Source organism: Lytechinus pictus, chromosome 7, assembly GCF_037042905.1.
Source record: "Lytechinus pictus isolate F3 Inbred chromosome 7, Lp3.0, whole genome shotgun sequence".
In the NCBI taxonomy this organism is placed as follows: domain Eukaryota; kingdom Metazoa; phylum Echinodermata; class Echinoidea; order Temnopleuroida; family Toxopneustidae; genus Lytechinus; species Lytechinus pictus.
The window spans coordinates 42,812,918-42,838,261 of NC_087251.1; the positions used below are offsets into that span (position 1 = coordinate 42,812,918).

Here is a 25,344-nt window from a genome sequence, read left to right on the forward strand (position 1 = left end):
TTATTCTTTTTAAAAACCTCCATTGAAACATGCCTCACCTCCTTTTAAATTGGCTTCACCATATACAGTTTATTCTTTTTAAAAACCTCCATTGAAACTTGCCTCACCTCCTTTTAAATTGGCTTCACCACAATTCTTAGTACAGTTTATTCTTTTTAAAAACCTCCATTAAAACTAATTGCCTCACCTCCTTTTAAATTGGCTTCACCATAATTTGTAGTACAGTTTATTAATTCTTTTTAAAAACCTCTATTGAAACTTGCGTCGCCTCCTTTTAAATTTGTAGTACAGTTTATTCTTTTTAAAAACCTCCATTGAAACTTGCCTCACCTCCTTTTAAACTGGCTTCACCATAATACAGTTTATTCTTTTTAAAAACCTCAATTGAAACTTGCCTCACCTCCTTTTAAATTGGCTTCACCATAATACAGTTTATTTTTTTAAACCTCCATTGAAACTTGCCTCACCTCCTTTTGAATTGGCTTCACCATAATTTGTAGTACAGTTTATTCTTTTTTAAAAACCTCCATTGAAACTTGCCTCACCTCCTTTTAAATTGGCTTCACCATAATTTGTAGTACAGTTTATTCTTTTTAAAAACCTCTATTGAAACTTGCGTCGCCTCCTTTTAAATTTGTAGTACAGTTTATTCTTTTTAAAAACCTCCATTGAAACTTGCCTCACCTCCTTTTAAACTGGCTTCACCATAATAGTTTATTCTTTTTAAAAACCTCAATTGAAACTTGCCTCACCTCCTTTTAAATTGGCTTCACCATAATACAGTTCATTTTTTTAAACCTCCATTGAAACTTGCCTCACCTCCTTTTGAATTGGCTTCACCATAATTTGTACTTATTCTTTTTTAAAAACCTCCATTGAAACTTGCCTCACCTCCTTTTGAATTGGCTTCACCATAATTTGTAGTACAGTTTATTCTTTTTTAAAAACCTCCATTGAAACTTGCCTCGCCTCCTTTTAAATTTGTAGTACAGTTTATTCTTTTTAAAAACCTCAATTGAAACTTGCCTCACCTCCTTTTAAATTGGCTTCACCATAATTTGTAGTACATGTATTCTTTTTAAAAACCTCCATTGAAACTTGCCTCACCTCCTTTTAAATTGGCTTCACCATAATTCTTAGTATAGTTTTTTTTTTTTTTTTAAACCTCAATTGAAACTTGCCTCACCTCCTTTTAAATTGGCTTCACCATAATACAGTTTATTATTTTTTTAAACCTCCATTGAAACTTGTCTCACCTCCTTTTAAATTGGCTTCACCATAATATTCAGGTAAGGTATATTCATTCTTTTTTTAAAAACATAATTGTTCACTTCCCTCATCTAGATCATTTGGCTATATATATATAATACCTTTTATTCTACATTATTCTTCCCTTTAAAAAAAAACCTGATTGTACTCCTGCCTCCCCTGATCTGACATTTAATGCGTCTCAACGTACTGTACATAGTGTTATTTTATTATCTCTTTATATCGGAAACTTCGTTTTACCGAATTGCCATGCACTATCTCCGACGCGTTTGAAGTCTTAGACAGCATGGAATACTACCAGCCGATGGTACACACACGCACACACACACACGTTATTTGACAACTTGTCTCTGGAGCTGGAGCCAAAGTTCCTCGCATATAACCAACTATCTGCATGCCTGCACGCAGTGTGTATTGAACACGCACGACCACGATCTAATGAATATTCATCGGCGAGAGTGACGTCATTTTACGAGTCTCCTTTCAAACTTGGATCATAAGTGCCTATACCGATACAAACGCGTTGTATATCGCAGCGAAGACCCCATGCTTTCATGTCAGTCGTAACTGCACTACGTGTACGAGTACGCGTGTGTGATATGCATACAGCATGCAGGGAAGTGTTACAGATAGGTACAGATAATAATGCGGCGCGTTTGCGTGATCGAGTTTCAATGCAATGCAAGCCAATGCCATGGGATAGAGACGTGTCGTGGTTGGGAGATGACCTAGGCCCTAATTGGGTTTTTTATTAGCAGTTTCGAGCCTCAAGAGATTAGAAAGAGACCTTGCCAATCCAAGAGACAGAGGGCCCGTCAGGATTTAACGTTAACTTAAATTAAAGTTAATTTTAGCTTTGAACTGAATGAAGGCGAACTGCCGCTGCTGCGCTACTGAGGTCTGAGCCTCATTTCACTTCTTCTCATGCATTTTTTGTGATCAGTGACCAGTCGTCATGTTTAACAACTGGGAAAGGCCTCGGGGACCCGGCTTTGGTGGGCCTGGCGGTGGAGGCCCCGGCGGGCCAGGGAATATGCGGATGCAACACCAACGGATGCCGAACCGCCCTCCATTTCATGGACCAAGATCAGGACCCGGACCAATGTTTATGCGAGGGCCGTCTGGAAATGGGCCAGGCCCGCGCCCACATTCCATGGGAATGAGAATGCAAATGGACAACATGGGACCTCAAGGACAAGGACTGATGCCGGGGCCACGGAATTGGCACGGACCACCAGGTCCAGAACCTGGCATGCGCATGAGGATGAGGGGACCAGGACCAAGGCCACCTGGACCAAGAGGACCACCAATGATGTCTGGCCCACATCATGGTCAAGGGCAAGGGCCTACAATTCCAGGACCAAGTCCCACAAGGCCAACACATATGTTGCCGGAGCCTGTTCAGGTGTTGGTCAAGCAAGCTGAAGCTGCTGAAGCCGCAGTTGGTATGCCGCAGACAACAGAGGTCAGTTCTTTGTTTTCCCCACTCACATTTTAATTTCCTAAGAACTCAGATAAATTAAGAGAAGATGTTATATATTTTTCAGTTCAGGGGTGGGGGAATAATAAGCATGAGTAGAATGGGGGGTCGGGTGTCCGGACACTTTATATTTTTGAAGCCTTATTTTTTGTCTTTGGATTACACTAAAAATATGAATTCAATACTTGTAATCATCTTCTATTTTGTTCTTTATAATATTTCCTAACATTTTGTACTAAAAATTGATGAAACTTCGCTTGTAATTTTTTCCAAATGACTTTCTAAAATTGATCGTCCGGACACAACCTGTCCGGACACACAACAACTGGGTATACATGTACTATTAGTACTGTAACTTGTGTGTCGAGATCGTAAGCCATGCCAGTAGACCCTGGGCTGAGAGAATAGAGGTAGATCCCACTACAGAGTAAGTCAGGGTGACCATATTTCACAAAATGAAATACTGGACAATCGACAAAGCACGCTGCATGAGCAGATCGACCGAGCCAGGTCTTAAAAGCTAGCCAAAGAAGGCTAGCTACACAATGTTAGACAAGAAAAGGAAGGGAGGGTGAATGAAAGAATGAAGGAAGGAAAGAAAGGAGATTAATTGAGAGGAAAGAAAGAAAAAATGAAGTAAAGAAAATTAATGGAAAAAAATAAAAGAAAGTTCGAATAAATAAAAAAGGTTTTCGTCATTCTTTGAAATGAATACGGAGAGAAAGAAAAAGAAAGGAAGGGAAGAGGAATAATTGTGTGAAAGAGAGAATAAAGGAGAGAAAGGAAAAAAGAGAAAGAGGGAAAAAAGAAAGAATGAAGGAAAATAAAAATGTTCCTTCATTCTTTGAAAGAAAGAAACGAAAGAAAACAGGAAGGAAGGAAGGGAAAGAAAGAATAAGGTAAAGAATTAGAAGGAAAAAAAAAGAATGAAAGAAAGAGAGGGAGGAAAGAATGAAGGAAGAATGAAAAAAAAGAAAATAATGGAAGGAGAGAAAGAACGAAAAAAAAAAGAGATGAAGGGAGCAGGAAGCAAAGAAAAGCTTAAGGAAAGAAAGAATGAAGGAAATAAAAAATGAAAATTTTTAAAAGAAGGAAAGTAAGAGAAAGAAGGAAAGAAAGAAAAATTAACGAGAGAGAGAGAAATGATCAGGAAAGAAAGCTAGGAAAGATTGGAAATAAAGATGAAACAACAAAAAAAGCAAGCAGGAAGGATAGAAGGATGAAGAAAAAAGGATTGAAAAAAAAAGAAAGAGGAAAAAAGTTCAAACTTCAAGCAAACAAACAAAAATCCAATCATCTAACAAAAATCTTAATGATATTTGGTTTTTTTTTAATATATTGAAAAAAAAAAAAAAAACTAAACTGTTTAGCACCACACACAGGCAATGGCATCTCTCATCCCATGACAAGTTCGCACCGATCACAACAAGACTCAAAACGGAAGCTGAAACATCTACAGTAGATCTAGTTTAATATGAAAACTCAATAATAGGCTTGCTCCTCCAATTACATCACCAAATCAGTAATCTGAGAATCCATAATAAAACATAAAAATTTCCCTCCGATTTTGTGATTATTTTGATGGAAAAACTGTTGAGATTGTTTGCACCATTGAGAATCTGCTCCGATCCTACCACACACATGCAGGAGGCCAGTGCAGGCCACGTGCATGCTGCAGCATGTTGCAGCAATAAATAATGCACTAAATCACTTGTCAATCCAAGGTTTCTAGTTCTTGGAGGAACAAAATTGAATAAACCCAATTTCATATAATAAAATACAAACGAACAAGTGGGGGTGTGACATCATCAGCCCACCTAATGAATATTCATGATTTTTTCACAAAATATTGCTAAACTTAAAAATTCAATAACTTTGTTGTTTGTTATCCAATTTTGATGAAATTTTGGCATTTTGCTCAGTGAATTCTACTCTATTTATTAAGCTATAAATACTTTCAGCCCGGACCATCCCTTTAACTCCTCAAAACAGACAGCTGCCAGCTGTCTAAGCTCTGTAATGTACACATCATGTAAATTGTGATTGCTGCTTCTGTACATTTATTTTAATGGAGCTATTTTAGAATCTCTTTGTTATGGATTGGGTATTCCCATGCTGGCGGCATCTCTCCCATCAGCAAAATTATATGAATTTTAGATTGTGTTCAAATTCGATTTTCAAATTTAAACAGCAACATAAAACGTGATTCAAAACTAAGAAATTTCATCAATAGGTAGAACAATTACACGGTCAGTGGTGCACTTTTCACGGTCAGAAAATGAAAGCCGAGTAATACTAGTAAAAGTTGTCTTTGAAATTCCCCATGCTCTTCAGTGCAGCTTACTGCGCACTTTCTGTTTGACCCATCACAAGAAAGATCAACTCGGCAGTGCGCATTTCAAAGTGTAAGCTCCCACTGCAATAAAGCACATTTAAAGACATTTGAAACCTCAAGTGTGTTCAACGTCACCTTTCGTTTCCGTGAAATTGTGAGTGCTTGGGGCAATTTCGGAAGAGTGCATTGTAAAATAGTAAATATTAATTATACTGGTACTAAATATTATGATGATGCACATTTTTTCGTTTATACATTTTTTTCCAAATACTCTCTTAAAGACATTGACTCTTTCAGTTTCAAGTAGGAATGGGGGACATTGCAAACACCCTTTGTTTCTGTGCATTTTGAATCATGATTAATCTTGACGTAAATTGCTTCAGCTCAGTGTTCCTGAATGAAACATGTCAGACAGCACTGAAGCGCAAGTTCATGTAGCATTCAATTGACAGCCATGACTCTGCTTAAATTGTCTCCCCTACATAGCAAAAGCAAGACATATGTACAGTGTACATGTATGTTTGTAGTAGTGCTGTTATCGTTAAGAAAATTCTCTGTCGATATATCGCTAAAAATATTTTACCGATAACTATCAGCAAAAGAACATAATCAATACTCATTTTTGTCTCACCTGCGTAGCAGAGTGAGACTATAGGCGCTGCTTTTCCGACGGCGGCAGCGCGTCAACACCAAATCTTAACCGAAGGTTAAGTTGTTTTAATGACAGCGTAACTTAGAAAGTATATGGACCTAGTTCATGAGTCTTGGACTGTGGACATAAGGTTAATCAAGTATTACTGAACATCCTGCCTGAGTTTCAGGTCACATGACCAAGGTCATTTATGGTCAATGAACTTTGGCCAAGTTGGAGGTATTTGTTGAATTACCATCATAACTTTGAAAGTTTTGGATCGTATTTATGAAACTTGGACCTAAGAGTAATCATGTACATGTATTACTGAACATCCTGTGCGAGTTTCAGGTCACATGATCAAGGTCAAATGTCATTTAAGGTCAATGAACTTTGGCCAAGTTGGGGATAATTGTTGAATTACCATCATAACTTTGATAGTTATTTGGTCTAGTCAAAAAAACTTAGACATGTATCACTGAACATCCTGTGCAAGTTACAGGTCACATGACCAAGGTCAAAGGTCAAAGAACTTTGGCCATTTTGGGGTATCTGTTGAATTACCATCATAACTTTGAAAGTTTATGGATCTGATTCATGAAACTTAGTCATTAGAGTAATCAAGTATCACTGCAAATCCTGTGTGAGTTTCAGGTCACATGACCAAGGTCAAAGGTCATTATGGTCAATGAACTTTGGCCCTGTTGGGGGTATTTGGTCAATTCCAGCGTAACGGACATGACAGGACTTCAGACAAATTTTTGTAATTCAACGTTTCATACAGTAGAATTGGCAGTCTTTGAATCATTGTTAGTGAGCTTATCAGACACATTCAAGTATCAGTTACATACACATGAAATTTCAAATCGTTTTGTTGAACAGTTGTGGAGAAAATGCGATCTTTGTGAGCGTAACGGACATGACACGGAATGGACGAAGCATTTTTACCTCCTACATGTATTGTTTATCAAAATTCCTGTGAATTCTTAGACTGCATGCACCTGATAATGGTTTTAATTACTCCTTAAAATCATGTTCTATTCATAAAATGAAGTTCAACAATCAGTTTTTCAGTGCATTCTGTATTCGTAGCTAAAAATGTAGCATAATGGACATGACACACGTAGCGTAACGGACATGACAGTTTTGTCCACTTTTTGTAAGCGAATATGTAGGGGAAGGCGGGGTAAGTTGTGACACTTTTTGCATTTTGCATGTTAGAATTGATATGACTAATAATATTGAAGAAATAAGTACCTGGGGCGGTATTCTGAGGTCATTTTATCTTTAAAATATTTTATTTTATGATCTCTTAAAATGAAATTGGTATTCTGAGATGACATTTTAAAATTTAAAATTTTTCTTGCATAAAAATGTTATCTTCTGTATCTATAGATTATACGCAACAGAGCAGTGCCTGCGTAGACATACCAATTGTGTATCTGGCCATTGCAACGCAGCTGATGTGCTTGCGCCTTGAAGTCTTGAAGAAAAAATAAAATAAACTTAAAAGAGGGTAGGGGCTATGTTGATTTCAGCATTATTTCTTGGTGAATTAAATACAAATGTTGACATGAAAATGAAGAAAAATTATATATTTATTGAGAATAACACCATAACGTTATTCCTGTACAATCAGGAAGTATTTAATAAGACCTTTCTTGACTAATATTGTCTTTGAAATGATGCTTGAAAAGATGCGATATAAACTTCGAAAAAAGATTAGAGTATTTTCATTTTTTTTAAAGAAATATCTGTAAAGACGCTCAAGCGTATTTGAAGTCAATAAAAGTCAATACCTGGATTAACAATATTGTTCTTATTTCTTTATTATATTTAAAGACGTGTGCAGGTAAGAAGCACTTATCTATTTCACACCCCTTTTTACTTTTTTGGCTGAAATTTGTATTTTCCCTCTAATAAAATACTTTTTGTTTCAAAGTTGAAAACAATGTGGTGGGATTAAGGGTTATGTAATGGGTCATCAATACATGACACCACCACAATGTCTGACTCATTCATTATTGGTCTGAGGGTGGTGGCTCAACTTGCCCCTATGCTCAACTTACCCCGCCTTCCCCTACATGTAATTCTTCATTACAAGATATGGTAGAAGTCTAATTGTTTACATATTAAGGTTAGAAGTTAGAGACACATATCATAACTGGTATTATATCTCTTATAATTTTGTAATTTCAGAGGGGGCTTTTCTTTTACACCAAGTAATATAACAATTAATTTTTTCCAGTTACTACAGTACCACCCACCACATCTAATCAAACAAAAATAAGTTGATAATAAAGGTTATTTTATTCATGGCTTTAGTATTACACTAGCATAACTGACATGACACCCTTAATATGAAGCACTGTAGTCTAATGGACAAACCCTTCACCCGACTTAAGGGTCTGAATGTGCAGCCTACTCATGCCTTGTGTACTGAAGGCCCAATTGAAACAGCAAGTTTTGTATGTGCTAGTCTTTGGTGGAGGCACACTTGCTGATCAAAGTTTCAATCAGGGTCTGTGCCTGCAGACTATATGAAGTGAACGACATTGGCACTTCTTAGTTTCAAAATGAAAGAAATATGAATGATGAATGTAACAGCAAAGTGCTAACATTCTTAAGAAAAACATGCAGATCTTATCGGCAGGTTTTATAGCTACGGGGGAATGTGATATTTTATATAAACTCCTCAAAAAAAGTCTGGAAATCTGCCTTTGATCGATAATTTCTCCTCGGTTTTAGTGAATATTAATGTGTAATTGATACCAATTAATCTATCATTTAATTCTCTTTAAAATTATGCCCTACATGATATGATTATGGTTCACATGGAGGTGCAGTGCCTTCAAATATGGGGCAATGTCAAAATTCAAAAGTTGCAAAATGATACAATATTGAAAGTCACTGTTCTTTTTTTCTGTGGTGATGAGTGAGTTTCTCAATGGTTTTTGTTTTCATGCACCTTAAAGATAAATGCCAGTTGTGGTAACGATATCAAAATGAGTTCATACAGAATCTGATGAAATGACCACTAAAGTGTCTGTTTGTATAAATAAAAAATATGTGCCAAAGGATACAGGGGCCCATTTCTCAACACCAGGGGCCCGTTGCAGAAAGAGTTGCAATCAATCGCAACTCTAAAAATCATGCGCAACTTGATTTTCAACCAATCAACAGCGCGCAATTGGGACTTGCGATTGATTTTTTAACTTGCGTTTAAACGCAACTCTTTCTGCAACGGACCCCTGGACAAGTTTAATAGTCATACCTTTATCCACCAACCACGGAGTTAGTTCCAATCTTACTAAACCCGTTTCACGAAAGGCTTCCTAAGTAGCATCCCTTGATATCGATACTATCGGAAAAAACAACAGACGGGACGTAGCCTTAGTCACAAAATAGCATAATTTTCAAAAAGAAAAATTATGATAAAATTGCAATTATCGTGATGAATTGGGAAATACATCATTTCAAAATAATATCAGATGCAAAATATGGACCATGCATACATGAACTCAAACCATGAAGACTGGAGCATTCAATTTCTGAGAAAATGAAATTATGAATAATTCATTTAATGACTAAAAAATCACATGTGGACATTGAGATGGGTATCCCCGGGATAGTAAATTTTGATAGTTTACGGAAGTAAACCACAATGGTTTTCTTTGTAGAATAATGATAATTATACGTTTATTTATGATTCCAAACATCAAAATATAGCTTAACATAAATATTTTCAATCTTTTGATACCGAAACTCACGGTTTGACAAATTCTTGGCATAAATTAAAGATAGAATTTATCAACATGTTGATAAGAAGGGTCTGATAACAACGAATACGAGTCAAGTTATGGATGACCTGACGTGGTAGAATCTTTATCGATTCAATTATTTTACTATTTCAAAATAAATGGTTTTGTTGCGTTTTATCAACAGTTTTTATAGTTTCTGTGCATTACAATTATTATTGAATGTTTCTATCACACCTGTTTTGCAATGTAATTTCCACCTATATATGATTGATTACATAAGATTACATGTATAATAGTCAAATTTCAAGGCACGTTTGCTTGTCATAGAGTACCCACGTGATGCCACTACGTCATTGCGAAAGAAGTTATGACAGGTTCGGAGGTGTCATAAATATTTAGTCAGGTTGTTGTCCCCGATCTTGGCAAAGAGGGCTTCATGAAACGGTTAGCTGACAAGTAGCTCACTATCTCCGATTTAGTCAAGAAGTTAGACTTATGACGGTGTTGAGAAACAGGCCCCGGGAAGAAATGTGTAATTGCTGAGAAATTAGCAAATAAGCACGGGATTCGGGTCAAGCGCCAACATTCAAAGCAATAATAATACACTGTCCCACGTGCGCGTATCTGTGTTGGTGATCTTCAGTGGGAACATTTTACAGCGTAGATTTCAAGATTTCACAAAGTTCAGTTTATGTAACTGTACCAGATCTAGATCCTCGATGATATACTGACAATTAAACCTGATTTAACAGACTTTCTCGTGAAATCAGTGTTTACAGCAACTACTTTCAAATAACATCAAAATTAACATGGAATCAAACACACCTCTGCACAAGCAAACACATAACAAACAAACATGCATGGGTATTTCAAACCACGCCTCAAACCATGTTATCTCACAGAACCATCACTACATAAACCACAACAAAACATAAAAAATGAAGAAGCAGGGGCTTGATTTGAATGGATTTTCATCTCTATTGACACAGACAAAAGAATCATGTTCTGTATTGATCCTTTATGACTATTTGTGCTCGTTTTGCAGCTTTTCAATACAGACCTCATCCAACACTTTTGAAACCTGCTCTTTTTGTGATGGCCTGATCATATTCCAAGCATGGTATCATTTTAAAGAAAATTAAATGATCTTTTGAATGATATCAAATATGCATTGTGTAAAATTGGGAGTTGGGAGAAATTAATGGCCAAACTCAGATTTCCAAACTTTTTTTGAGGGGTTTAGAATACAATGCTTATAAGTACCACTATGGCACACTGAGATTGAGAAGACCGAATCTCGTTTTTAGTGAAGAAAACAAAATGTACAAAACATGAACACTGTATAAATCCATGTTGAACACATACAATCATATATTTTATGATAAAGAATATACTAGTATGTCAGTTGAGTTTTTTTTTAATTCAATAATGATATTAAAATGCACTTTAAAGTTTAAAAGGCAGTACCTGGAAACCAGTCTTTCATTAGAGTTGAAAGGAATTTGGAATGTTTGTAAATCACTTCTGAAAATTTCTTTTAAGAATTATATCATCCTGACTAGCAGCCCTATCAGAAACCAATACACATGTATCTATTTTTTCCCTTACAAATTAGTCTTATGATCATAATGACAATAGACCATGGTCCAAATGGTGATTTTTGATTAATGGATTCATTGATTGCATTGGAGATAATCACAATCATGAGAATCGAGAACAGGCTTCTACTCCTTCTAGTAGGCCAACCTAAATTGTCATATTTATTTTGTGTGTGTCTTGCGTGCATTGCGACTCAGCTAAGTGATATATTGGCACCTTGAAAAATTAGTATGTTGGTCTGAAAAATTTGTCATTAATAAGTCAAAACCATCCCAGCAAAAAGTACAGTACGGTATGTTTGAATAAACTGAAAATTCAGTCAAGCATTTTATTAAACAAATTTCTTTAAAATTTGATGTATTATCATAACAGATTATGACAAAAACTTTGCTTATTTTCACAAAAAAATTATACAGTGTATGCACAACACTGGTAACTTGCAACAACAAAAAAACTAGACCATGGAAATCGATTTCGTTTTTTTTTAATGAATTGTAGAAAATTGCAATTTTTCAGATTTAAGCTGCACAAAGAATTTTGCAATGTTGCACATTAAAACACGAAAGAATTCTATTTCAGATTTGATATAAGAAATATGTGTAGAAATTCAAAAATAGTGAGTAGTTGATTATGTGTTCTCTCATTTGTATGCTGACCAGAATGTTCAACTTTTTGTGAAATTGACAAGAATTTTAAAATGTTAATTACTTACATATTTTACATCGGGTTTTGATGAAGATTTCAAAATAAACTTGTATCCTTTCATGTATTTGATCTTTCTCTTTTTATTTAATTTCTTTGTTGGGAGTGGACTTTACTTAGCCTTTATGTCATTATTGTAGTCACACAGTCACAGTTTGAGACATGTCTCAAACCATTTACATGTAGTGGTGCTTTTCTGTTTGGAATTACCCGTGATTTTAAAAGGTGTTTTTTCCCCTCCTTACAGCATGCAAAGTTAGAGTTTATCGCAGTCCTAGCCTCTAACATCCTGTACATACATGTAGATAAATTATTGCATTTAATGCATTAAGATCAGCTTTAAAATGATACCAATTTCATGATAATATCTCTCTGTTCAACTGAGATATCACATGTAAAACCGAATGAAAATTGAAAAAGCCAAACAACACCACTTTTTTTTCAAGACGCATGGCTTTATTGCAGTTATGCAGTAACTGTAATGTTAGTCTGTTTAGTCGCATACATGTACATAATTTTAGCAATTTACATGTACATGTCAAAAGACTGTTGTTTGGGCCAACATTAGCATACAACATTACGAATTAGTTGTTAACCCAATTTTACGAGGAAAATGATATTTGTAAGTTCTCCACTACATGTAATTTTTGGTGATGTGCTGCAAGCCTTGCAATACTAATGAAAAGGATTGATGATGGTTTGTGTTTTATTCCCCTTTTCATTTTCAATATAACAGAACGAAGAGGTGAAACTGAGAGGTCTTCAGGATCAGGCATTACAGTGGCAAGCAACGGCTCCCATAAGAAAACAGGTGGAAAATGTACAGCACCAGGCAGCTGCTCAAGACCAGTGGCAGAATTACCAGAGTCAGATGCAAGCATATCAACAACAGTACCAACAGTGGTACCAAAGTCAAGAAGCTGCCTTGGTTAACGTTAAATTGGTATGTTCTCGCTTCCAAGCACCAGTAGGCTCAATGATTTTCTGTTTGCCGGTGAATCCAAACTGAATTTTTTAATTTTTCATGAGAAAAATCATTGAATTTACCTTTGTAAAAGAGAATTTAGATGTTTGATGCACAAAGTACATTTTACTATGACAAAATGGAATTTTCATTTAAGATCAACTTTGAAACTGGGTTACAGGTTCCCAGAAATGCCAGGAACTGTTAAATGAAACAGAAAATTACTGTCCCTACACGAAATAGATGCTCATAATTTATTCTGGAATTATGAACCATATGAAAACTACTCTCAGGCATGTTGAAATAGGACAAAGTAAAAAAATGTAAATTCAAATGAAAAAAAGCATAAACATTCTCCTATTTTGTAAACCGTCGGGCTAAGGAAAGAAGAAATAGCTGCTGAAATTCGAAATTTCACGTCTTTACATCCATTAGGCCACTGGCGGATCCAGGGGGGGTGTTGGGCAAAGCCAGCTTGTGCCCCCCCCCCCCTTTGAGAGGCAAAATTAAGATTTGCTATGTAAAAATGCAGTTAAAAGACAAGTGTGCCTCCCCCCCCTTTTAAAAGTTTTTTTTTTTGGTGGACATACTTAATTTTTGGTTGAAAATCTTTTTGGGGGGGGCTTGTCAAATTTTTCCTCGGGGAAATATGCCCCCCCCCCCTTTGGCAAATCCTGGATCCGCCCCTGCATTAGGCCATCTATTTTCCTTAATGCCATTATTGTCAATTATTGCCAATAGTCCAACATCTAGAATTACATGTTGTTTGATTGAGTGTGAGCTCAACTGAAAACGATCTTTCAGAGCCAAGAAAGAATGGAATTCATTTTCTTGGTAGTTTCCTACTAAATCAAATCAATTTCAAGTAAACGTAGGAAAAAGATGGTTGTTTCGTGTATTTAAAGATGTGAAATGTGAAATTTCGGCAACTTTTGGTGATTTTTTTTTGGGGGGGTTTGTATTAAACCCCTGCCAGATAAACCTAACCGTTATTTATTAATTGCTTTTAAACACTTTTCAAATATACTTGTACGTAATGACTCAGGCCTAATTTGAAATTATAGATATTGAACCATCAGAACTAGGACCAAGTCATTAACATTTCTATTTTTCTACTGGTGTCTGCCAGGGATTTTCATTAAAAGACAAGTCCTCAGGTGAAATAAAGATATTAAAAAAAATCACAAAAGACTGTAAAATTACCAATTTAAGAAATTAATTTCTCTTTTCTTAATTTTCACATGATATTAGATTTCAAACCTATAATCAACTAATTGGAACTATAGAAAATGTACAAATGGGCTATTAAACCAAGCAGGATTCATGATTTGATTTATTGGCTCATAGATTCTGTGGATTGCAAAATCCTTAAAAAAAAGTGTTTGCAGACTTGTTGTGGGTATTTTTTGGATATGTCATCATACAGTGTACATGTAGCTCTAAGAGTTTATGGATCTAGATCATGAAACAAAGACCTAAGGGTAATCAATCACTGATTGTCTTGCAAGAGTTACTGGTCACATGATCAAAGTCAAAGGTCATTTAGATTCATTGAACGTAGTATTTTATTATTATATGAATGGTGTTTTTTGTGAATAATCGATTATTCATCTTACACTGTAGTTCTTTTTAGTGTCAGCACTGCGTCTCCTTTGAATCAAGTAATGCAGGCGAGACCGCCAGAATCGTTTTATTTATTATTACTCTAACCTATTAGATTATCAATTCACTCAAAATCATTTTAATGCCTACATTATGAGAATGACTATTTTACTGTTTACTTTTTCAGTCCCATATGAACAGTATCATCAACTGACATTACAGAATTAGATCTTTCAGAGTCGAGAAAGAAGAGATTATTCCTCATTTTCTTGTTAGTCCCCAACTATTAAGCAAAGTGCTTTGAAGGAAATATTACAGAATTTAGATACAGGATTTCTTTTGGGAAAGGTACCCCCCCCCCCCCACCACCACCTGTCCCTAACTGCCCATTTACAAAAGCAGGAAAACCATACCACTTGTCATAAATTACTTACCCAGTTGCCAATTTGAATTTAGTCTTAGGGATCTTAATTTTAATACAGCCATAACTTTCTGATCGCTTGTCCAATTACTTTCAAACTATCACCATTCTGTTTTTCTTATTATCTTTCTCATACAAATTTTTATGACCAAAGTTTGATTTTCCTTTAATAATACACATAGCTTTATCAACCAAGATGTGGAAAGAGATGATAAAAACAGTAAAATTTAATTGTTTATTCCTTTGTTTACTTATTTCAGGAAACCTTACAAGAAAAGAAGGCTACGTGCGTAAAACAGCTCACAGACTGGAAAACTCAGTTCGATCAGTGGGTAGAACAGCACAAGAAACATCCAAACAAGGACCAGTTTGATCAATATCAAAATCAATGGAAAACATGGCAGACACAGATGGAGGGTATGGTGAATTCATTGGATATGCAGATTAAAATAAAAGAGGCATCACTTCAAAAAAATTCTCAAGCACCTGTTTCTGTGAGTGGTGTAGGACCAGTTACCACACAGAATGCAAATGTGGCATTACCAACAAGCGGACATGGAATGGTTCCATCTAGTGGTCCTGGAATGGGACAAATACTGCCAACTAGTTCTGTTCCAAGCAGTCAGGCTGTAGTCAAAGTCTCAAGTAGTTCTGGGACTGGAACAGGTCCAGGGAGTGGAGCGGGTCCAGGAATTGAAGTGGGACCGAAGCCAACTGAGAGTGGAATGGGAACAGGGCCTGGAATAAGTCATGGAACAACTCCTGCATTGCCTAAAACAACTGATCAAGGATCAAGAATGGAAAGTGGAAACAAGTCCAATTCTGGACCAGGTCTCCCAGGCCCCAAAAGTAAGGTACCCGGCAAAGACAGTTTTCCGTTTCCATTTCCTGATGATCTTCCATTTCCAGGAGATATTGATAATTTCCCCTTTCCTGATATGAAAAAATTAGATGCAATGTTTTCAGGTGATATGAAATCAGATGAATTTCCATTTCCTTTCCCTGATTTTCCAATGCCAGGTGGCATGATGGGGCCAGACTTTCCATTACCTGAAGGACTGAAGCCAGATGACATGAAGAAAGATATGGAAGAATTCATGAAGCAAATGGAATCAGAACTAGGTCGTGTCGCATCTTCAAACTTTCCATCTACCCAGAGGGGAAGCAACATCCTTGATAAGGAAAATCAACGCGGTTTGGATGCTGGGAGGGTGAGAGGACCAAACGTTGATTCTACCTTGAGAGAGAGACACATGATGGGTACAGGGGGTGGAGTGTCAGTACAACGAATGGAAAGAGGTCCACCACCAGCAGTTGATTCTAGAATGGAGATGGGAATGGATCAAGGTCCAAAAGGTATGATGAGACATTCCCAAGATAGAGAGCCATCAGTAATGGACAGAGGCCCAAGAGAAATGGATGCCGGCCCACACGGAAGGCATAGGATCTCACCAGGAATAGAAAGAAGACAACCAGGAATGGATAGAACTCCTCTTGAAATGGATAGAGGTCCTTATATAATGGACAGAGGTCCTTCTAGAATGGATAGGAACATTCCTGGAATGGACAGAGGTCCATCTGGAATGGATAGGAACCTTCCTGTAATGGACAGAGGTCCATCTGGAATGGATAGGAACCTTCCTGAAATGGACAGAGGTCCATCTCGAATGGATAGGAACATTCCTGGAATGGACAGAGGTCCATCTGGAATGGATAGGAACATTCCTGGAATGGACAGAGGTCCATCTCGAATGGATAGGAACATTCCTGGAATGGACAGAGGTCCATCTGGAATGGATAGGAACCTTCCTGGAATGGATAGAGGCTCTTCTGGCATGGATAGAAGTCCTATGGGCGTGGATAGAGGACATCCAGGCATGGATAGAGGGCAACCAGGCATGGATAGATCGCACTCAGGCATGGATAACAGACAACTAGGAATTGACCGAGGTCATGCAGGAATGGATAGAGGCCCACCAGGCATTGATAGAGGCCATCCTGGAATGGATAGAGGTACTCCTGGAATGGATAGAGGCTCTTCTGGAATGGATAGAGGCACTCCTAGAATGGATAGAGAATACGCTTCTGCAATGGATAGAGGCTATCCCGGTGTTGATAGAGGACCAACTGGAATTGATAGAGGACAATCAGGCATGGAAAAAGGCCCTCTCGGAATGGAAAAAGGACCACCAGGAAATTACAGAGGTCTTCCTGACATGGATAGACGCCAATCAGAAATGAATAGCGGCCCACCAGGTTTAGAAAAAGACCAGTCAGGAAAAGATAGAAGTCAACAAGGAAAGGATAAACCACGGATGTCGGCTAGAGACTCAAGTTCATCCCGTAGGAACAGTGATCAAGGAAAGATTGACAGTGGGCCACCAAGACAAGGTAGTGATGCACCAGTATCTGATAGAAGTAAACTGGGTGTAGCAAGCCTTCTCGCCGGATTGAAAGGAGATTCATCCAGCATGGACATTCACCAATCAAGAATTGATAGTGGCCCACCTGGCATCGATAGTGGCCCTCCAGGAATAGAGAAAGTTATAGCAGGTACCAATAAACGGCAACTAGGTGTAGGGGACATACTTGCTGGACTTAAGTCTGGTCCACCTGGAATGGATGCTGGACCTCCTGGAGTAGATGCGGGTCCACCTGGTGTAGATGCGGGTCCACCTGGTGTAGATGCGGGTCCACCTGGTGTAGATATGGGACCTAGCTTTGTGGAAAAGGAAGCTCCAGGAATAGACATAGCACCTCCAGTTATGGTTCCTCCAGGTGTTGGCAGAGGACTGCGAGGAAGTGACATGAGACCTCCAGGAATAGAAAACACATATCCAATGAGGGGATCATTACCCATAAGTTTGACCAGGGGGCCTCCTGGTCCTCCTGGTCCTATTGGTTTTCCTGGTCTTCGTCCTCCTGGAGTTGATGTAGGACCACCTGGTGTAGATTTTGATGCAAATAGTATGTATAACCAACCTCTGGGAATTAGGAAACCTCCCCCACCATTTGAACAAAGGCCGGTAGAAGTTGGTCCACCCGGAGAAGATACCTTTCCAACAGGACTTCCTCCGAACCCTCCTGGTTCTGAAATAGTTCCACCTGGATTTGAAGAGCCAGTGCCTCCAGGAATGGAGCCAATCAGTAAACCAATGTCTTCTTTCAAAGATCCTGCACCTCCTGGAATGGAGGAGACATATCCACCAGGGATGGAACCCGAACCTGAAACTCAGCCAAGCACTGAAAATAAAGAGCAGCAACCACCTGTAGACAACCAAAGTGAATTTGAAAATCGTCAAAACCAGCCTCTATTCCCCCCACCATCAAAGGGTTTGACACGGCATTCATATCAAATTGGACAACCTATACCAATTACAGGTATGGTGAAAGACGCTGGTGGTGCTAGTTCATTTGTATCGGCTAAGCAGACATTAACTCCCAGCCCACTTGCTGGATATGACTCGTTAGTATCTGTTAAGGCAAAGAAGGAAGACAAGAAGAAAGAAGAATCAAAGTCGGAGGAAAAAAAGAAAGGAAAGGGGAAAAAGGGTAACATGAATATGCCTGCAACCATCAAATTTGACAGTGCAAAAGTTGATGAATCAATCAAAAAAGAGCCTAACAAAGTGGAAAAGGAAGAGTCAAAGTCAACTGAAAATGGGGCAAGGGAGGATGCAAAAAAGGCTAAAGAGAGTTTACCTCCTCAGGAGATTTCACAAAGGGCAGTTGTAAGAAGCACCCTACCATTACTGACTGACTCTGAATCTAAGATGGTCACACCTTCATCTATTGGTGAGCTATTCAAAAAGAACTCTTCCACACCTTCATCTTTCAGTAAAGACGGAAAGAGCTCACTAAGGAGTTACAGGAAAGCAGCAGAAGAAGATGATGAAGAAGAAGCTCCTAGATCTAAGAAGGTAATGAAAGTTGTTTTTCTTTGATGAAATTTTATTACCTGCAGAAATAAAAACAATAATATTTGTGATAATGCATTTGATTAGCTTTAGAATATGGATGAATTAAGTTTTGTGATTCTATGGACATAGGTTTTCAGGTTCATTTTTTTTCCTTTTTTTAAATCTCCAATTTTAAGCTCAGTGCACACTATGCGATGCGATGCAACACAATTTTTTAATAAATCGCAATTTGCATTAAATGTGAAAGTTCCAAGAATTTTGGCATGTTTTTAGGAATAGTAAAATCATAATTTGCTTTGCAGCAAGCCCTGTGGTCGGAGTAATGTCGAGTCGCAGGCGATGATGACATCATTACTATTTGGATTTTAAGATTTTATTGGCTGGAATGTTAATATCACATGTCACAATTTCTTTGAAATTTGGAACGCAACACATTACATAGCGTGCACTGGGCTTTAGCCATGAATTTAGTGATAAAAATCACTTTTTTTCTTCATAACTATTATTTTTTGCTCATAGGAAAGTAAGAAGGATGCAAGCAGAAAAGATGATAGGGGACGGGATGATTCTCTCCGCAACAAGGCCCAATCGCCCCCGCGGTCATATCGGTCACCAGATCGTAGGTCCAAGAGATCTCATTCACCAGACAGAAGGAAGCGCCGGTCTCGCTCTAGATCACGCTCACCAGATCGCAGAAAAAGAAAGCGGGAGTCTCCGTCTCGCAGGAGAACTTCGTATTCACCGCCCAAAAGAAGGTCACCACAAAAAAGTAAGAATTCGCGCTCCCCAAGCAGAGACAAAGGCAATAGGTCTCCAGATCGTAGAGATCGTAGAGACCAGAGGGACCAAAGAGATCGGAAAGATGACCGATATCGAGAAAGGGATAGGAAGGACAGGTTTCCAGACAAAGACTATGATAAAGAATCTGATAGGAGAGGTGGTAAGCCAAGTACCGAGGCATTTGACAAGCTTCGAGAGCTGCTCTATGATACTTTGGTGCGTCAGCCTGATGACAGGCCAAGAGACTCTCCACATGGTGATAGGCGGCACCCTGACAATAGAGACCGCATGGAGCGATCCAAGTCACCCTACAGCAAAGAAAGGCCTCGATCTCCTATACGTTCCCGAAGAGAGAACTATTACCCAGAAGCTGAGAGACCAAGAATGAGATACCCTCCCCCAAGAAGGGACTATGAAAGAGATCCTTTAAGGGATCAATTAAGAAGCCTTCCAAGAGAGGTACCTAGGGACCTGCCAGTGCCAGCTCAAAGGGAACCTCCTCGGGACTTTGCCAGAGACTCTTCTCAAGACAGGTGTGATGAAAAATCAATATTTCAGACAAATCACAAAATATATGTTTAGTCTTCATGAATATTAATCCCCCCCAAAAAAATCACACATTAAATTATGTGTAATACCATTTTTACTCCATTCAGTTATTTAGGAGAGGAAAGTGCAATCTTTCTCTTGTAGATGCTGTAGTTTGTATTGAATGTTTAAATTTCACATGGTTGCAGCTGTGGGGAAGGCCATTGCATATTTTTACTTCATTATTGCAGAAATGTCAACATTCAAGTTCATGTCATGATTAAAAGTTTAATGATGTATTATTGATTCATCTCTATAGACCTGTTGAGAGGGCGCGTTCTCCACCAGTGTCAGATATGTCTGCACCTATCGTCTTTGACTATGAGCATTCCGAGAACGCCAGGCCAGCTTATGACATAGGGACGAGAGGTAAGTACCCATGTTTAGAATGATTCATGTTGGATTTTGATAAATGTATATTGTTATGTTTATTTTAACTGTATCAGTTTTGTATGAATAACTTGATGTTGGGGGTAGACTTGGCCTTTTAATAAAGCTAAAGGATAGAAGTAGCAGGCAGCAAACAAGGATTTCATGAGAAAACTAAAATCAAGCTTAATAGTCACAATATCAGGTAAATGTAGATATGGGCCCCGTCTTACAAAGAGTTACGATTGATCCAATCAATCCTAACTCTGGAAATCCATCAGTGTCATAATTTTTTCTACAGGAAATTTGCAAAATGTCCTCTGTAAACAAAGGAGAACACACAAAATTGTCAAGAAATCAATGAATGCATGGATATACATTCATATCTAGAAATTTTGTTGAACAAACATGCATTTTACATGTTGACTTTGCTGGCTTTCCATAGTTGCGATTGATCAGATCAATTGTAACTCTTTGTAAGATGGGGCCCTGGTTTTTATCGACAATCGTGATATCTAAGGAGAAAACTGACAGCACTGAAGATCACCAATAACAGATAAGCATGTGGGACAGTGTATGATGATTACCAGATGGGTGTCTCATAAAGCTGTTCGTAGAGTTACGCACGACTTTATGCAGGATTTTAACATGTTCTTAGGTGCAAAGTCAGCTACACAGGGATATGTCATCTAGCCCAAGAAAGGATCACCAGTCCTGTGTAAAGTCATAAGTAACTTACAAACAGATTTATGAAACACCCACCAGACCTCCGGCTGAAATGCCATGCTTGTGTTGTCGATTTCTAGGCAATTACACATTTCAGGCATGATATTCTCCCAATTAAAATCAGAATTCCTACTTTTTTTTTTCAGATTTAAATTTTTTATTTATATATTTATTTATTTTATATATTTTTTTAAATCCTTAGCCCAAGAACATTCTCATGCTGTTTTTTACTGCTTTTTAAAGTCAAATTATAAAACTATAATGCAGACTCGCCTTGGAAAATCACTTTCGTTTTTTTTTTTACTATACAAGAGCTTGTAACTCTGACAGGGTCGCCTCGGACTTCAGCAGTGACTTAGCGACCTTTGGCTGTTTTTCAGGTTTTTTTCAGAGGGGAATATCATGCCTGACATTTATACCAGAATCATTTGGCACATATTAGCTATATAGTCATAGAAACATTCTGGGTGTCATTATATTTGTTTTCTGTCCATTCTCATTGTCGAATTGTTACCACAACTGGTGTTTATATTCAACAGACTTTCCATTCATATAGAAATCAACTGTTAATTGATTGTTGTTTTTATTTTTACTGTCATATTGTAGAGCCAATAGGGAGTCTACTGAGCAATGCAGTTGTTGTAGATGTCGTTGATTACAGTCATGGTCAGATGACGGTTCCAACTGCTAAAGTCATTACTGGATCAGAACTTCTTCGAGAACGGGAGTCCACGTTTCCTTCAGAGATTCAAACATCTAAAGAGAATATTCATGGTGATAAAGGTTTGTTATTAATAATGCAGTTTTTCTTCCAAATGTTGTTATCTTGTTGTAGAGCGTTGTGGCCCAGTGGATTAGTCTTCTGACTTTGAAACAGAGGTTCGTGGGTTCGAATCCCAGCCATGATGTAATATCCTTCAGCAAGAAATGTATCAATATTGTGCTGCACTCAACCCAGGTGAGGTGAATGGTTACCCGGCAGGATGAATTCCTTGAATGCATGAGCACTGAAAGGCAGCTCAAGCTAAAGCCAGGGTAATAATAATAACAACGCGCCTCGGAATAGAATAATTCTAGATAGATGGTGCTATGTCAATGCCTATTATTATTATTATCTTTCAGTGAATATATGAGTTATTCATTTAGCTTGATACCTTAGTGATATTTTTATGCATCTCCACTCAATGAAAATAGTGTCCAGGTGGGTGTTTCATAAAGCTGTTCGTAAGTTAAGAGCGACTTTAAGAACGACTGGTGAACCTTTCTTACGCGCGTAACAATCGCCAATGAATATACCATTTACCACAATAAAGGATCACCAGTCGTTCTTAAAGTCGCTCTTAACTTACGAACAGCTTTATGAAACGGCCCCCGGAGGTGTTAGATATTTCTCCCCCCCCCCCCTCTCTCTCTATCTCTGTTCATCATTTGTGACGAGCCACCCAAAATCCAGTAACAGGGGACCGTTTCATGAAAGTTGTCAGCATGATAAGTTGTCTTTCTCCGACAGTTACCATAGTAACAGTCAGAGACCAGTGTCTCTCAGCCAATCAAAACCAAGGATTTCACTAAAATAGTCAGCGCTGACTATTTAGTCAGTGCTGACAACTTTCATGAAACACCCACCAGGTCACCCAGAATGAATTTTCAGATTTATATTGAGTTTGAGAAAGCACATCCTAAGCATGAAATGATATATAGCTTGTCAAAATTGATCAGTAATAACCCACACAAGCACTCAATTCAATGCAGAAGAAACTAAGCTAGAGCTTTGAAAAATATGGAGAAAAGAACATTTCAAGTTCTGGGTTTACTCAAGCATGAGATAAATGTATGCAGACTGCTATCTTGGTGAAACTTCCAAACAGTCCACAAAAAATCATGTAAAGGAAACTGTTGTATTTTGTTTCCTATTCATCTTTACAACTTAAACTTTTGATAGTATAAAGTAGAATTGTTCATTCTGGTAATTAAAATCCAACAAATCAACTTCAAAGGTAGCTCTGTTTGCTTACAATGGTTGGGTCGCTTTGTAATCAAACTTCTAACTGCAGGTGGGTGTTTCATAAAGCTGTTGGTAAGTTCAGAGCGACTGGTGATCCTTTCGTACGCACTTAATGATCACCAATGAATATTTAATGGTGAATATCATTTACCATGAGAAAGGATCACCAGTCATTCATAAAGTCACTCTTAACTTACGAACAGGTTTGTGAAACGGCCCCTGGATGGGGAAGAGGATTTGGGACGTGAGGCATGCCTAAGAAAGCACTGGCACCTTGACACACCCGTAGTTGCTGAACAGCAACCTTCATGAAGTTCATGAACTCTACTCAGTTGGCAAAGCAGGATGGATGTGGTTTCATAACATTATGAAACCACATCCATCCTGCTTTGCCAACTGAGTACAGAGTTCAGGAACTTCATGAAGGTCAAAGTGACGTAAAGTAATGACTTTGAGATATCAAGGTCAGGCCTGCACAAAAAGAAATGTAACTTATTGTAACAAATGTTTAATTCCTGTTGATACTGCTCTGTCAAATGAGCTATGATCTGATTATTTTGGGTAATCTTGGTCAGTGGTCATTAAGTTCATGTATGGTACATAAAACTGGCTAAAACAAATTGGTACTTTGAAGGAAGGGGATGTGGTTACATTTTGTTGTGTAAACTTTGCTATTAACTCGATTTTAAATGATTTTTATATGAAGATGATGTGCGTATACAACAAGCGCCACCTCAACCACAACGTGAACAACATCGTGAACAACATCGTGAACCACAGCGTGAACCTTCACCGCAGCCCCCACCTCAGCCCCCGCCTCAACCTTCACCACCAAAGCAGCCGATGCTTCCCCAGCAAACTCCGCAACAAGAAATGCCGTACACAGAACAGCCATACACAGAACAGCGTGAGCAGTTCTCTCAACACTACCACTCCGGGGACCAAACACAGTTTGATCCTTACAGCATGCAACAACAGATGGATTATTACCAGCAGCAGGACATGCATATGTCATTCCAGCAACAACAACAACAACGGCCATTCCAGGAAATGGGCCAGCTTCACCCGCAAGATCAATACAGCACCCAGCAACAGCAGCAACATTATGCAGAACACTTTCAGGAGGAGCAGCAGCCACCGCCACCTCCACCGCCCGAAGAACCTCGGTCGGGTGGCTACCGCAAGTCTCCACCTCCCCCACCACCACCACCTCCTGCTCCATCAAAGGAGGATTCCTTCAAGCAGTCCTGGGCAGCCACGCCTCCCCCACCTCCATCTGATTCCTACAGTAACACCAGACAATCAGGAAGCCAGGATCTTCAGAGATCCAGGGATAGGGATGACAGACAACGTGGTAGGGGTGACAAGTAAGTATCTTGTTATCAAACAACAGATCATCTTATCTTGTTTATTTATTATAATGTTATATTTATTTTCCAAGGAATGACCTCTTGGGCAGTATTCCTTAATCCATTTTATATTCAGGGGGGGGTCTTTAAGATGGAATAGGTATTTTGAGATCACCTTTTAACTTTCAGAAAAAAAAATCATTTTTGTCTCGCCTGCATAGCAGAGCGAGACTATAGGCGCCACTTTTCCGACAGCGGCTTCGTCAACATTGAAATCTTTAATAATCAATGTTAAGTTTTTGTCTCACCTGCATAGCAGAGTGAGACTATAGGCGCCGCTTTTCCGACAGCGGCGGCGGCGTCAACACCAAATCTTAACCTGAGGTTAAGTTTTTGAAATGACAGCATAACTTAGAAAGTATATGGACCTAGTTCATGAAACTTGGCCATAAGGTTAATCAAGTATTACTGAACATCCTGCCTGAGTTTCATGTCACATGACCAAGGTCAAAGGTCATTTAGGGTCAATGAACTTAGACCATGTTGGGGGAATCAACATCAAAATCTTAACCTAAGGTTAAGTTTTTGAAATGTCATCATAACTTAGAAAATATATGGACCTAGTTCATGAAACTTATACATAAGGTTAATCAAGTATCACTGAACATCCTGCATGAGTTTCACGTCACATGACCAAGGTCAAAGGTCATTTAGGGTCAATGAACTTTGGCCGAATTGGGGGTATCTGTTGAATTACCATCATAACTTTGAAAGTTTATGGATCTGATTCATGAAACTTGGACATAATAGTAATCAAGTATTACTGAACATCCTGTGCAAGTT

The 25,344-nt window shown here is 38.2% G+C and overlaps 1 protein-coding gene across 2 annotated transcripts; it reads left to right on the top strand.

The window, feature by feature from the left end:
• The first annotated feature begins 1,783 nt into the window (after positions 1 to 1,783).
• On the top strand, positions 1,784 to 24,688 carry LOC135154791 (YLP motif-containing protein 1-like). Of its 2 annotated transcripts, XM_064102746.1 has the most exons (8): positions 1,795 to 2,734; positions 12,514 to 12,720; positions 15,025 to 16,336; positions 16,379 to 18,684; positions 19,204 to 19,997; positions 20,312 to 20,421; positions 21,754 to 21,930; positions 23,859 to 24,688. In XM_064102746.1, the coding sequence occupies exons 1-8, from the start codon at positions 2,225 to 2,227 to the stop codon at positions 24,521 to 24,523; spliced, it is 6,081 nt and encodes a 2,026-aa protein (XP_063958816.1). In that variant the 5' UTR covers positions 1,795 to 2,224; the 3' UTR covers positions 24,524 to 24,688. The 2 variants fall into 2 exon arrangements, with proteins under 2 accessions (XP_063958815.1, XP_063958816.1); XM_064102745.1 differs by having other exon boundaries at positions 1,784 to 2,734; positions 15,025 to 18,684.
• Positions 24,689 to 25,344: the final 656 nt, after the last annotated feature.

Bases quoted from the DNA above. Each gene is read 5' to 3' on its own strand.
- LOC135154791 (XM_064102745.1), top strand. From the start codon at position 2,225: ATGTTTAACAACTGGGAAAGGCCTCGGGGACCCGGCTTTGGTGGGCCT. The intron at 18,685-19,203 runs GTAATGAAAGTT...TTTTGCTCATAG, and splicing joins AAGCTCCTAGATCTAAGAAG to GAAAGTAAGAAGGATGCAAG. The intron at 21,931-23,858 runs GTTTGTTATTAA...TTTTATATGAAG, and splicing joins GAATATTCATGGTGATAAAG to ATGATGTGCGTATACAACAA.